The sequence below is a fragment of the Rhododendron vialii genome, chromosome 3a, assembly GCF_030253575.1.
Source record: "Rhododendron vialii isolate Sample 1 chromosome 3a, ASM3025357v1".
In the NCBI taxonomy this organism is placed as follows: Eukaryota; Viridiplantae; Streptophyta; class Magnoliopsida; order Ericales; family Ericaceae; genus Rhododendron; species Rhododendron vialii.
Window position 1 is genome coordinate 621,459 of NC_080559.1, and position 12,816 is coordinate 634,274.

The window sequence follows — 12,816 nt, forward strand, 5'->3', positions numbered from 1 at the left end:
TTACCGGTCAAAATTGAAAAACTTATTTCAACCATTAATTGCCGAAACGGATAAGTATGATTGTGCAGCTCTATGCACAATTTATTCATGGCTCCTCCGCTCGTGGGAGGTAGAATTCATCCTTCAAAAATCATTGGAGGTACTCCAAAAACTGGTACGTAAAAGAATTCCCCGTTCCAGAACCTATTATAAGTACTTATTTTTTAAGAAGGCAATTTTCAGCTAAAAAATAGAGAGAGATTTATTGAACACTGTACCGAGAGTTAAAAGTTACTCTCAAAGTTGGGAACCAAGCGGAATGAATGTGTTTACGTAAATAATTTTTTTAGTAATATAGATCTGGTTTGATAGATCTCATTGAGATCTTTTGAACAATGCAAAAAAAAATCGAAAAACTATTTTTATTTATATTATTTTTGAGTTTAAAAAAATATAAAATAAATATTTCTTTTTTCAAGAAGGTGTTCTGAACCGGAATAAGAAGTCACCAGGTACCCACTTCCCTCGTTCCGGAGATACTCCAATTTTTGTTAGAGCATCCACATCAGAAGAGGCAAACTCCTGTTTTGGCTAAAGTAGCTAGGGTAAAGCACAAAATAGGGCCTGCATCAGGCTCTCTTCAAGCTCGTGAAAAAATAGAAATGGAGCAGTGCCTCTTTTCTTTTGACTATCCACTGTTCATCCTCTACTCATTAGTTTATTATTATATTACTTGTACACATGGGACAATGGGCAAAATTGCTAGGACTACGAGCAAAAAATATTTGAATGGAAAAGTAGAAGTAGAAAAGAAAGAATAGTTTAATATAGTAAAATTAGAATAGAGAGTCTGATGTAATGTGCTTTTAAAAAAATGACTTGTTAAAATAAAAAAAATAGCTTTTGGAGTTAAATTTGATCCAAAATTTATTGAGACTGATGCGGATGCTCTTGGTGAAAGTACTAGGAGCACTATATTCAATTTCTACATACAACCTGGCATGCCATTTCCATCCGTACTATTGTCCTCTACCCGATTCCGGTACCCGGTCAATCTGGCTAACCTACCTACCTAGAAGCCTAGCTTTGTGCCATTTGTTACTCCACTTTGTTTCTTTCGACAATTATTGTAGGACCACACTCAAACACACACTTAAATACATACCTACACACTATGTGGGCCCCACACTTATATGTGTGAGTGTGTATATGGGTGTGTGTTTTGGGTGTAGAGGTAGAATTACTCTTTTTTTGTATTTAATTTTAAAAAAATTATATTTTGTTAATTTTGCCTTAAATTTTTGTAACTTATTGATTCGTTTCGATGAGAAGAATTGAAAAAATATAAAATTTTGATCGAAACTCATAATCTTTTTTTTTTTTTTAAAAAAACTGTCTTTCTTACCTATTTTTGTTATTATCCAAAAAAATTATGAATTTCGATTAAAATTTTTTACTTTTCCGATTCATTTCGTCAAGACAAGTCAATAAATCACAAATTTGACGCAAAACAAACAAAGCAAAAAAAAAATCAAAAAAAATTAATGGTTAATAATTGAGATTTACTTTGATTTGGACTCAAACCGCAATGTGAATTGGAGCTATTCGTTTCTCTATCGGGGACATTTTCCGAAAAACTTTTGCTATAAATTTTGACATGCCTCTTCTGGACTTTGACAAATTTGACATCAAGACTGATGAAATCAAACTTGTGGTTAACCCGGAAAACTGAACTTTGACATCAAATTTTTTTTTTAAATAACATTGACATCAAATTAAACTCAAGTCGCCAGATATTTTCCTATAAATAAATAAAACCACTATCAATCAATTCAAGCTCATGGGTTGCACACGTTGGGATGCGAGGGTTGCCGCTCCCGGTTATAATAAAAGAAATGTGCTAGGGGCACATCACTTTAACCACACATCTCTCACATATATATGAGTTCTATTCAAGTATGGGAGATGTTAGGGACACATTAATTTATCAAATTTCAACCACACTCCTCTCACATACATGTGGGCCCCAAGCATTTATTGTGAAATTCTCACAAGTGCATGTGAGAGAGGTGTGATTGAGGTGATGTGTCTAGCATTTTTTATAATAAAAAGGGAAATGCTATGGATACATTAATGTGTCACACTTCAACTACACTTCTCTCACATGTATATGTGAAAATTTCACAATATATATTAAAGATCTGCTACGGACTGACATGTATGTGAGAGAAATATGATTGAGATATAATAAATTAACGTGCTTCTAACATCTCCCTAATAAAAATATCCCATAGGTCTTAGCTGAAGTACATCTATATAAACCCACCCCCATGCTATTGGGTTGCATCAAATCGTTTCTCTTCTCTTCGGGATCCTGGCCTCACTCACATTAATCATTCTTGTGCTTTCGTTCTTAATTTTAGTAATGCATTCATGCTTTCAGTTCTTCTCTCGTGAATTTTAATAGGTTGAGATGTATTTCAAAAACTCTTTCACGCTCATATCCGCGTTTGTACTCATGCATGTGCACGGAAATTATGTGACTTAAATCCTAGCTAGCTAACTAGTTATTAATTACATTTTTTCTACCATGTGTGGTTATAATTTTTATTGGATGGACCAAATTATACTTCAAATTACGTTACAAATCTCACTAGTATGTTATTTTTGACGTTTTAATGCAACGGTGAAAAAAATTAAAGTATAGACTTATAACAGCGTCCAAACCCACGTAACATAAGAAATTCGTCATACTTGTACCCCGCCATATATATTATTCCGTAGCATTTTCTTCACCATTAATTGGTGTTGTAAAATCACATTCGTAAAAGTAATTTATTTTTCATTCATTAGTCGGGCCAATCAAAGTCTTAGGAAATGAAGTCATCGTGTTGTAATGAATTTTTTTGAAATTATTTCTGGCGCCGGAGCACTTAAAAGCAGTTGTATCGTTCATATATGATAAAATAGCAATAGCAGCTTTGAAACGAGAAAAAGGCCACTGTGGTAAAACTGTAAAAGACACCCACCAACCAAAGCTAGCTACTCCAATTCACAACTACACACCAAATACAAAAACTTACTGTACAAATTTATTAGCACACACCAACTTGACCCAAATTAATTTCAGCCATCATAGAAAACTGAAGATATTCTATTACTCCTAGGAGGGATATTCGAGCTAGATGAAGTCAATCTATTCTTTCAAGTTTCAATTAACCCAGGTATAATTGTACGTTTAGCTATCTATCATAGCAATGCATTTAGGTATTTTCATAGCTTGATCGATCATGCACATATAGTTTTGATGCGCACATATCCGATTCCGATGTGTTCAATCATAATAGTTTGAAACACGGACAAGTTAGATCCGTCATTAATTATTTTGTAAGTCTACATATATCGGATGATTCCAAAGGCATCTGAATCTTCTCTCTCGCTTGGCACCGAAGCTCCTTAACTTGTTTCTCCCTCATCTCCCCCTCTCTAGAGAGAAATGGATGAAGACCTTATAGAGTTATAGTATTGTCAGGAAAGGAGTACTGCTATGGGTACCGACGGTACCCATAGGGAAAATGCACCGACGGCCACCGGACGGCCGTCTCCGGTCACCGGACGGCCGATCCGAGCCGTCCAAAAATTTTAAAAAATAAAACCGAGTGGCCTTACGCGAGAATCAATGGCATCCGAGGTGTGTAGGGTACTTGATCTGAGCACCCATTTTTCGTGTATATTTGTATATACGTGTATATACACGAAAAAGGGGTACTCGGATCAAGTACCCTACACACCTCGGATGCCATTGATTCTCGCGTAAGGCCACTCGGTTTTATTTTTTAAAATTTTTGGACGGCTCGGATCGGCCGTCCGGTGACCGGAGACGGCCGTCCGGTGGCCGTCGGTGCATTTTCCCTATGGGTACCGTCGGTACCAATAGGATTTCTGGTATTGCATAGTATAAAGTGGCAAAAAGCGAAAGTGATTGGAAAACGACATAAAACACTCAATTGATGTTGGGTTCAAGAATAAATTAAACAAAGCCACGCTGGCTTGTCTCAGGACAGCCGTAGTTCGATCGATCATTTGATTGAAAATCCAACTCCCATGTGTTGTGCAACCGGTTTTATATATATATATATATATATATATATATATATATATATATATATAAAATAAAAGATCATTCAACAACCAAATAAATAAGGAAAAGTTAAAATGAAAAATTCAGCGATGGAGCCATATATTTATTAATTTGTGAAAATTTACACACCCTTTAGCTTGACTTTTCAAAACGAGAAAAAGTATTTTGGAACATTCAATTATAGTAAAATAAAAGACAAGTGGGACGGATATGATACGTAGCCATCATATTGATAGAATGCCTCACATTGGTCACACCGTCGTGTATTCTCAAATACATAGGCTGCTCCCAACATCCACCAATATTTCTACATTTAAGGACAAATATTAAGTAGTGCATGTCCTTTCTTAGGTATTTGAGATTAACCTTTCTTAGGTATTTTTCAAGCCGTTATCGAAAAATAACGTTAACTCCTAAGAAAAGAGATCGACCAAATCAATCTGATACCACATTTTGCTAGGTACTATTGATCTGATCGATGCATTACTGCGTGGCACTAACAGCATATTACCTACATCATACCCCTCACAAAGCACGTGCCATATTGATGCGTGCACCTATATATGCAAGGAGCCACTTACAAGGTATCCAAAATCTAGTGACATAATTTACGATTTAGTTTTGTGAGTTCATTCAACCTTTTTAAAAGTGAGTCAAGCTTTGAGTACTAGAACAAATTATAATAAAAATTATAGCAAAGTTGATAAGGCCGTCTCATCTTTTTTATATTATCTATCACACTGAGAGGAGCCTTTTCACCACACATTAGTATGAAATCCTGCACCAACCGAAGCAGTACCGCTCACTGAATATTGTTCTTCAGAAATACTGCATACAATTTTCAACCACGACTTATAATAGGAAAGCGAGCCGTAGAGTAATCCAAAATCGAAAACAGTGCAACAAAAACACTTAAACTCATAACCTATTTCTTCACACAAAATCTCCACATATGTAGTAGTAGTTGCATTGCACCAGGCGTACGTAACAAAACATCAAACCTCGAGTTTGCTTACATTCATTCAAGTACTACATGAAATAACACTACTGATTATTTTTTGTCTTCTTCACATGACAGTACTGCTCATCTTTTTGTCATTATCGTTTCCTACTACAACTGCAACATTGTTTGTCTGGCCAAGCAAACTGCTTATGGATCTAGCTTTCACCATTCCAATCTTCATTCTCTTCTTTGTCATCATCAATGGCTTCTCTTCCTCGTCGTCATTATCTTCATCCTCGTCCTCTTCGTCTACCACTTTTTGCCCGAGTTTTCCTTCTTGCACCGCCAATAAATAATAATTACATAAGCAAAAAAACGGAAAATTAGATACAATAACGACGAGTGAACACAATAACTTCCATCAGTTCCATGGCATACATAACATAAAATACCTAGAGATAAGGTTTTACTACCCACAATGAACGTGTGTAAACCCCAGGAAGTCGACAACACTAATTTATCAGACATGTTTTCTATGCAGAAAGTGTCAAAAAACGGAAATATGCTAACTAAATTCATTCTGATTGTGTTACACACCATGCCATTCACCTTTTTTCTTTTTTAGAAAGTAATTTGGCATGCTCTTGCTCTTGCTCATATGAATATGAGATATATACTACGATATTTACACATTATAACATCTACCATGTAGGCCACTTTGTACTAGTAGAAAGTAAAAAGAAAAATAAATGCGGACCGAATTCATTCTAAGTTCGAACACAACATAACATACAATTTAATTTTGTTTATAGTTTCTAAACATTCATTCTTACTCAAATGGATACAATATACGCAATGATATTCATAGAACAATACCTGCAAAGGTTGATAATTGCGAAGACTCGTCTTCTTTTGGTGCAATAGTTGTAGTAGCCACGGCGTGATTTCGAACACTAGCAATGCTTCTAAGCCTTCCTTTACCCAAATGATGCTCACAAAGAGAATAACCAACAAGGGTTTGTTGGCAACACCTCCATCCCCTCCCGTTAACTCGGCTGCACCGCGATCCCTCCATTATCACATTCCCTCTCTTTGCCTTCCTCTTCTTGATCGCACCATCATCGCTATGTCCAGTATTGCCCTCATTCATTTCTTGATCATCACCATTTGGTAATAATTGCACGCATTTCTTGTTAGTTTTCGACTTCATTTTCCCCTTCGTCTTCTTCTTCTTCGTCTCCTTCTCAGTTTCGTTATCACCACCTCTTGTTTCAAAGCTCCCTCTTCTCTTCTTTGGTGGGAGTGGAACTAGTACTTTATCTCCTTCACACCACCTCCCAACTTCTATAGTCCCAAGTGCACAAACAAAATAAAACATGATGGCATGTAACTATAGTATATGTTGCTTTATGTACTGAGAGACGAGACTTGAGAGAGAAGATACATTCTTGGTTGTTATTGTACAAGTGCACAACCAAACAAGGAAGGAGAGAGAGAGAGAGAGAGAGAGAGAGAGAGAGAGAGAGAGAGAGAGAGAGAGAGAGAGAGAGAGAGACGATGTTTACCTTGATGAGAAGAGCCTGTTTCTTGCAGTAAACCTGAACCTAAGATGTTTCCTTTCCTATAAATAAGCAACATACACAAATTTACAGTCAAGGAAGGAAGGAAGGAAGAAAAAAAAGAATATACGAGTACTCGTATAGAGTGGTGCACATACAGCATGATGTATTGTAGCTGGGGACCAGCATAAAATGCTAACGTGCACCAAACAATGAAAAAATATTCAGAAAAAAATTAACATTAAAGTCTAGAAAAAATATACTAGATCGGATGGGATGGGAAGGCATATATGGTTGGCTCTGATAAAAAAACAACAACTAGAACAGTAATCCCACTAACAGCATTTTTCTTCTTTTCTTGTGGGTTAAATCATTAAAATCAAGTTATGGGTTTCTCTCTCTCTCCCTTTTTTTTTTTTTTTACCTTTTTTACTACAAGAATTCAAGAAAAAAGGGAAACAAACAACATACATATTAACTTTACAATTTTTTTTGGTTTTGATTTCTTACTTGGTATCATTACTCTTCTCTCCCTCTTCTTCAGCAACTTCACCTTCCACATCCTGCACAAAGCACACACACATATAAATATCCTTACGAGGGTTTTAAATCGCAATATCAGCAAATGGTATTACCGATAATACGACCATATATCGGTTGATATGGGAAAAAATGGCTGACTCGGTGAAAATGTAAGGCTCTTGAGTGCAAACACATACAGGAAAGAAAACTGAAATTATTATGCTCCATTTTTGCACCAACAATACGCACCTTTGGTCTAGAAGAGGAAACCCAACTGGCCTTTGCACTCCTGATCAGGAGGTTTCCATCGGACGGCTGGGAGGGGGGCGGATTTGGAAAAGAATCGGACGGCTGAGAACGAGTGTTGCTCTCTTGCTGTGGTTGTTGTTGCACCAGTAGCTGGAGTGGTGATGATCGGTTGAGTTGGGGATCTGAGAGAGGGAGTGAAGAGAGAGATGATAGAAGAAAACGCTTCCTGATCCTCATGGAAGATCTTTCAAAGTAGAGATGTATTTAGAAAGAGAGAGAGAAAGAGATTTGAAGGGAAGCTCGAGTAGTGATCCCTAGATTTGAAGAAATTGTCTCGGAGGTGAGATTTCTAGAGAGAGAGGAGGGGGAGGAGAGGAGAGAGAGAGAGTGCAAAACCCATCAGATACTGCAACCCCAAGAAAAACTATGCTTTAATTATAGTAGTAAACTCTCTCACTTTCTCTCTCTAACTTTTATCTGTTGCACCACACACACAGAGGACGCAAGGGGAGAAATGGGATTTGTGGGTTTGCACGTGGGAGGGTCATGAAATGGAGAAGGAGAAGCACGTGTGAGGCGGAGCGGGGGGGTTGACCGGTTACCGGAATCCGGGAGTAGGAGGACAGGTACGGAAGGTGACAGGGTGGAGAGAGAGAGAGAGAGAGAGAGAGAGTACAAAATAATGGGAGGGGAGGGGTGTGAGTAGTTTTTTTTTTTTTGTATTTTTTAATCGTTTATACTTTTTAGAAAAAGGAGGGTCCCACTTTCAACAACGACCGAGATGCTGCTCATTAACTTCTCTATCTATGGATAGATGTACCTGGAATAGTACTCCAATCAAATGGTGATTAAAAAAACAAAACAAAAAAAATCAAATGTCCAATTTAATTTTCGGGTGTAGAACACTAAAAATAATCCATTGGACTATTTTTAAGATTGAAAAAGTATATAAAAGTGGATGAAAAATGTAATTAAGAAAAGGTAATGGATCCGCGTAGTCACATTTTCTTGGCTTATTGATAGCTTCGTAATTGGTTTTTTAATTTTAATTTATGATTTTCTTAAATCTGATCAAGCATTAAGCTTATGAGCATTATAAATTATACTTACGGGCAATTAATATAGGATAAAAACACACAATAAGATTTGTGACAGTTTAGGTACATGATTGAATATAATTGTAAGGTTATCATAAATAGAGATTAATTTTATGATCAACTCAAATTAATGCGGGCCTTGTATTTGTGAGATATTTGGTTTCTTTTAATTGAAGAAAGTTTCTGAATGTGACCCTAAACGAATTTATTCCTACTTGCTATTATTATTCAAGCTAGGTTTGTTATCGTCACTGTCTTTTTCTGGACTTTCTGCTATTTCACGTACGTACATACAATATGGAGTATATGGGAAAAGCATATATAGACACGAAATTGGAGATTTCTTATTTTTGTCTTTGATTTTTCATGGGAGTGGATAAATCGAAACAAGCTGCGGAAATAATATTATTCTAAGCCTAATAATGATGGGAAGTAGGGTTGCAAAACAAGCTGAATCGAGCCAAAGTTTTGAAATGTATAGATTAGCGAGCTCGAGCTCAATGAAAATTTAACGAGCCAAGCTTGAGCCAAAATTTAACGAGTTAAAAATATGAGATAGTTATGCTCTCATATATATAGGTATAACGTACGTTATAAAAACATGTAAAAATTTAAACTTGTAATACTTTTAAAAGTTTATACATAACCAAACACATACTAGAAAATAATTTCCCTTTTCCTTTTTTCCCTTTAATTTCTATTCTTTTTTCTCCTAAGAGCGTCCAGGATCTCTACTTGCCCCATTTAACTAAAGAAGAGAGGAAAACTTCATTTATAGGCCTGCATCAGCCTCGCCTTTGCTTCACTCTAAGTTAGCATCGCTACAGTTCCACGCTGAACAAGACGAGGGACTGTTCAAATGTTATTCATTATTATATTATTAACTTGAGCTGGCACACTCCAAAAAATAGGGCCTGTTTGGTACATGCAAGGAAAGTTTGATTTTTTAAATTTTTGCAGAGTCCATTACGGGTCCTACAAAGATAATTCAAACTGCAAGGTATTCTTAAAATATTTTTTTATGAGTTCATGAAAAAAATTAGCTCAATCCAATATCGATAAGAGTTGTTTCAGAATTCATAGAGAGCGCCCTATGAATTTTAAAACACCTTATGAATTTTGAAACAACCCTTATGCATATTGGATTGAGCTAATTTTTTTCAGGAACCCATAAAAAAATATTTTAAGAATGACTTGCGGTTTGAATCATTTTTGTATTATCCATAATGGGCCCCAAAAAATCATCAATTTCTTACACATTTGTGGTGCTCCAAACAGGATCTTTGGCAAGAAATATGTAATTGAGAAGAGTGTGAGAATAAACAATAATTTCAATGGAATAACTTTAATATAAAGAGCCTGATGTAGTAGTTATTTTAAAAATGAGTAGCTAAAGTAATAAAATAGTTTTTTAAGGTGTAATTTGGTCCAAAATTTAAAGAGTTTGATGCGAATGCTCTAGCCAACCGTATATATAGCTCACAGGTGAGACATGAACCGCATGCAATTATGATTACTTGAGCATAACTTCTTCTTCTTCTTCTTTTTCCCTTTTTGGTTATGGGAGATGATTGGTATATAAGCATGACTCTTTTACCTCACGGCAGGAAAAAATGAAGTTTTTTTTTTTTTTTTTGCTGAGGAAAAAACAAGAGTGGATGAGAGGGGGACTAACATACCCAGGTACCTTCCTTGAGGTTGGCCATAAGAACGCCAGACTAGGCTGCAACGCCGTGGATGATCCCTTGTTGAAGTTAAAGTTTGTCGAGCTTTTGTATGCATCTATTATCTGTAATTTTGAACCTCCGTGTTTCCTGAAAAAGACGGTAGCTAGAAATCTTCGAATTAATTACAAACATTTAAGATGTTAGCTAACAATGGAATTTTGGTTGAAACAATCAAAATTAAGACCACTTATGAAAAAAGAGACAGAACATCTGAAGTGGTAACCCCAAGGGTAGTGCAATTGGTTGATCAGACAGGACGGAGGAGTTTACCACTCCGAGATTTCAGGTTCGACTCTCTTGCACTGCAAATAGCCCTTGGGCCATTTCATGCATAAAAAACCCTTTGGGTTAGCATGCAAAGGCTGGTGGGGGCTGAAGAGATTAGTCCTGTGGTGCGCGCAAGCTGATTCGAAAACCACTCTTCATTACCTATAAATAAATAAAAAAACACATCTGAAGTGGTAGCCGACCTAGCTAGTGGTCATTGGACCACCCCCACATGGTTTAGACTTCAGGAGGTTGTTGTGGGTGCTAGCGACATGAGCTATATATTGACGTCCCTCGAATATAAATTGCATTATCAACTGCCTTGTCTGTTGGTTTACTTGGTCTAGCTTGGGTGCTCTATACATGCCAAATCCATAGAGAGGATGATCCTTTGGTACTCATGCTCACAAGAGGATCGCTATCATTGATATATAGCCTCTGAGCTCACTTTCGCTTAGGAAAAAAAAGGAGACGGACCTAAAATATTGAGTCATGCCCCTATCTTTAATTTCTTTGTGCTTAATAATCACTGCGATTCATTTTTATGCTGTATCCGATTTTGTTTATACGAGTTTTGATTATTTCAATTTATTCTCTAGTAGAGTATTTTATTGAAATATTGTCTAATATTTTTGATTAGTTTTTAAGACATAAGAGACAAATGTATATTGAGATAATCAATAGCTAATGGGGCCGCGCCTATTAAAAATTTAGCGTGGCACCTAGGGTGTTTTGAATTCAAACATTAAAACCTCCTCTCCATGCATGGGTGGAGCCATTGAAAGTAGTGGGGCCAATTGCATCCACTCACTTACATCAAAATCATAATAAAGACATACCTATTTTCCCAACAATTTCACAAATTAGACCCAAAATTACAGTTTGAAAACTTACAGATTTTTTTTTTAAACCGAGGAACAACCCTGTAGCCGAGTCACTATTGGACACGACTGTGCAATTCAAACCTCGGGAGAGACTAGCACAACAATCCACCGCCATGGCCCTCCAATTAAATCACGATTTATCTTCAGGAGAAATCGAATCCTGCTATATTGCAAGCCCAGATTCGTTCTTACCATGTTGACAACCCATGAGTGGGTGAAAACTTACAGATTTTACCTATGGGTCTGACGTTTTTTCCCCAAATTTCTCCTCCCCTTTACTTCTATTTCCTCCTTTAGGCCCAGTCTATCTCACTCACACACGTACAGACGTCAAACATATTCTCCTATTTTCTCCTTCCCTACCCTCCTAGTGAAAGATTTTATTTAATGGCAATTCGTTGATAAGTTTCTTGTGCATAACGTCATAGGCCAGCTATTATTTTAACTGCAAATTAAATTATTTCTGTTTTCAAAAAATTAAACAATAAAATGATAGTATAAATGGTTTTTTTTTTTATGACCGGATGTCTGGGTCAGTTTGCACGCACCTCGACTAATTTTCGGGAACTTGAAAGTAATGACCGAGCATAACACATAGTGGCCCTAAGGTGGAATGGAATATGTGATCTCATTGAGGAACACTTATTGCTTTCTCTTTTTTTGAACGGTGAAAAAAAAATTTCATTAAGCTTTGAAATTATTACAAAGATTAATACGACAAAGGGAGAGAACGAAAAGTCCAATCCAATATCTAAACCCTTGATCGGCAAAGATGTCAACCAAGACAACACCCAATGGAAACAAAACCCAAATACCTTAATTAAGGCCAAAAAGCCCAAATAAAACAGTCACAACAACACCCAAGAGGCCTAAAAGCCCGAATAACATGGGACAAACCCAACAAGTAAAGCCCATACAAAACAACAAACCATACCTACAAACTGCCACCAACACCAACACTGCCAAACACCCCACCGCCGCCACCGACATTCGCCGATGCCTCTCCGATCGAACCTCGGAGAAGGAACAGCGGTCGACAACCAAAGTAGGGGAGAGAAACCAAGCCGGGAACAACAAGCATTAGGTACAACCGGCTGTCCCAACAGATACAATCAAGGTCGGCCAAACCCCTTGGGGTTGATAGTATATATGGTTTCACCATTGATTATTGGACCTGCCAGCTTGATTTTCTCCTTAAATACTGCTCTAAAATTAGGAATGACAAGCTAACATCAATTCGTTTCCTAAGCAAGATGAGATACAATAAATAGCAAAAGAAGGACAGTGACTTATGGTTTTGGGTAGAAATCGCATTTAAGCCGTTGTGAAAGAAGAAGAAATAAGTGGTGGCTAGCTAGCTTGCTATGCTGATGTTACACTTTAAAGCTTCTTCCCAACCTCAAATATTAATTACTAGTAAAAAGTAGGATCTTATTTGTTATGGAATA

At 36.7% G+C, this 12,816-nt stretch overlaps 1 protein-coding gene across 4 annotated transcripts; it reads right to left on the reverse strand.

The window, feature by feature from the left end:
• Window positions 1–5,032: 5,032 nt before the first annotated feature.
• On the reverse strand, window positions 5,033–7,918 carry LOC131319515 (uncharacterized). 4 transcript variants are annotated; one of them, XM_058349796.1, is made up of 5 exons: window positions 7,394–7,918; window positions 7,133–7,185; window positions 6,629–6,684; window positions 5,940–6,404; window positions 5,033–5,399 (listed from the first exon to the last, which is right to left on the reverse strand). In XM_058349796.1, exons 1-5 carry the CDS (start codon window positions 7,628–7,630, stop codon window positions 5,188–5,190), a joined length of 1,023 nt encoding a protein of 340 aa, XP_058205779.1. In that variant the 5' UTR covers window positions 7,631–7,918; the 3' UTR covers window positions 5,033–5,187. The 4 variants fall into 4 exon arrangements, with proteins under 4 accessions (XP_058205779.1, XP_058205780.1, XP_058205777.1 ...); XM_058349797.1 differs by having other exon boundaries at window positions 5,033–5,378; window positions 5,940–6,407; window positions 7,394–7,915; XM_058349794.1 differs by having other exon boundaries at window positions 5,940–6,407; window positions 7,394–7,910.
• Between the last annotated feature and the right edge of the window lie 4,898 nt (window positions 7,919–12,816).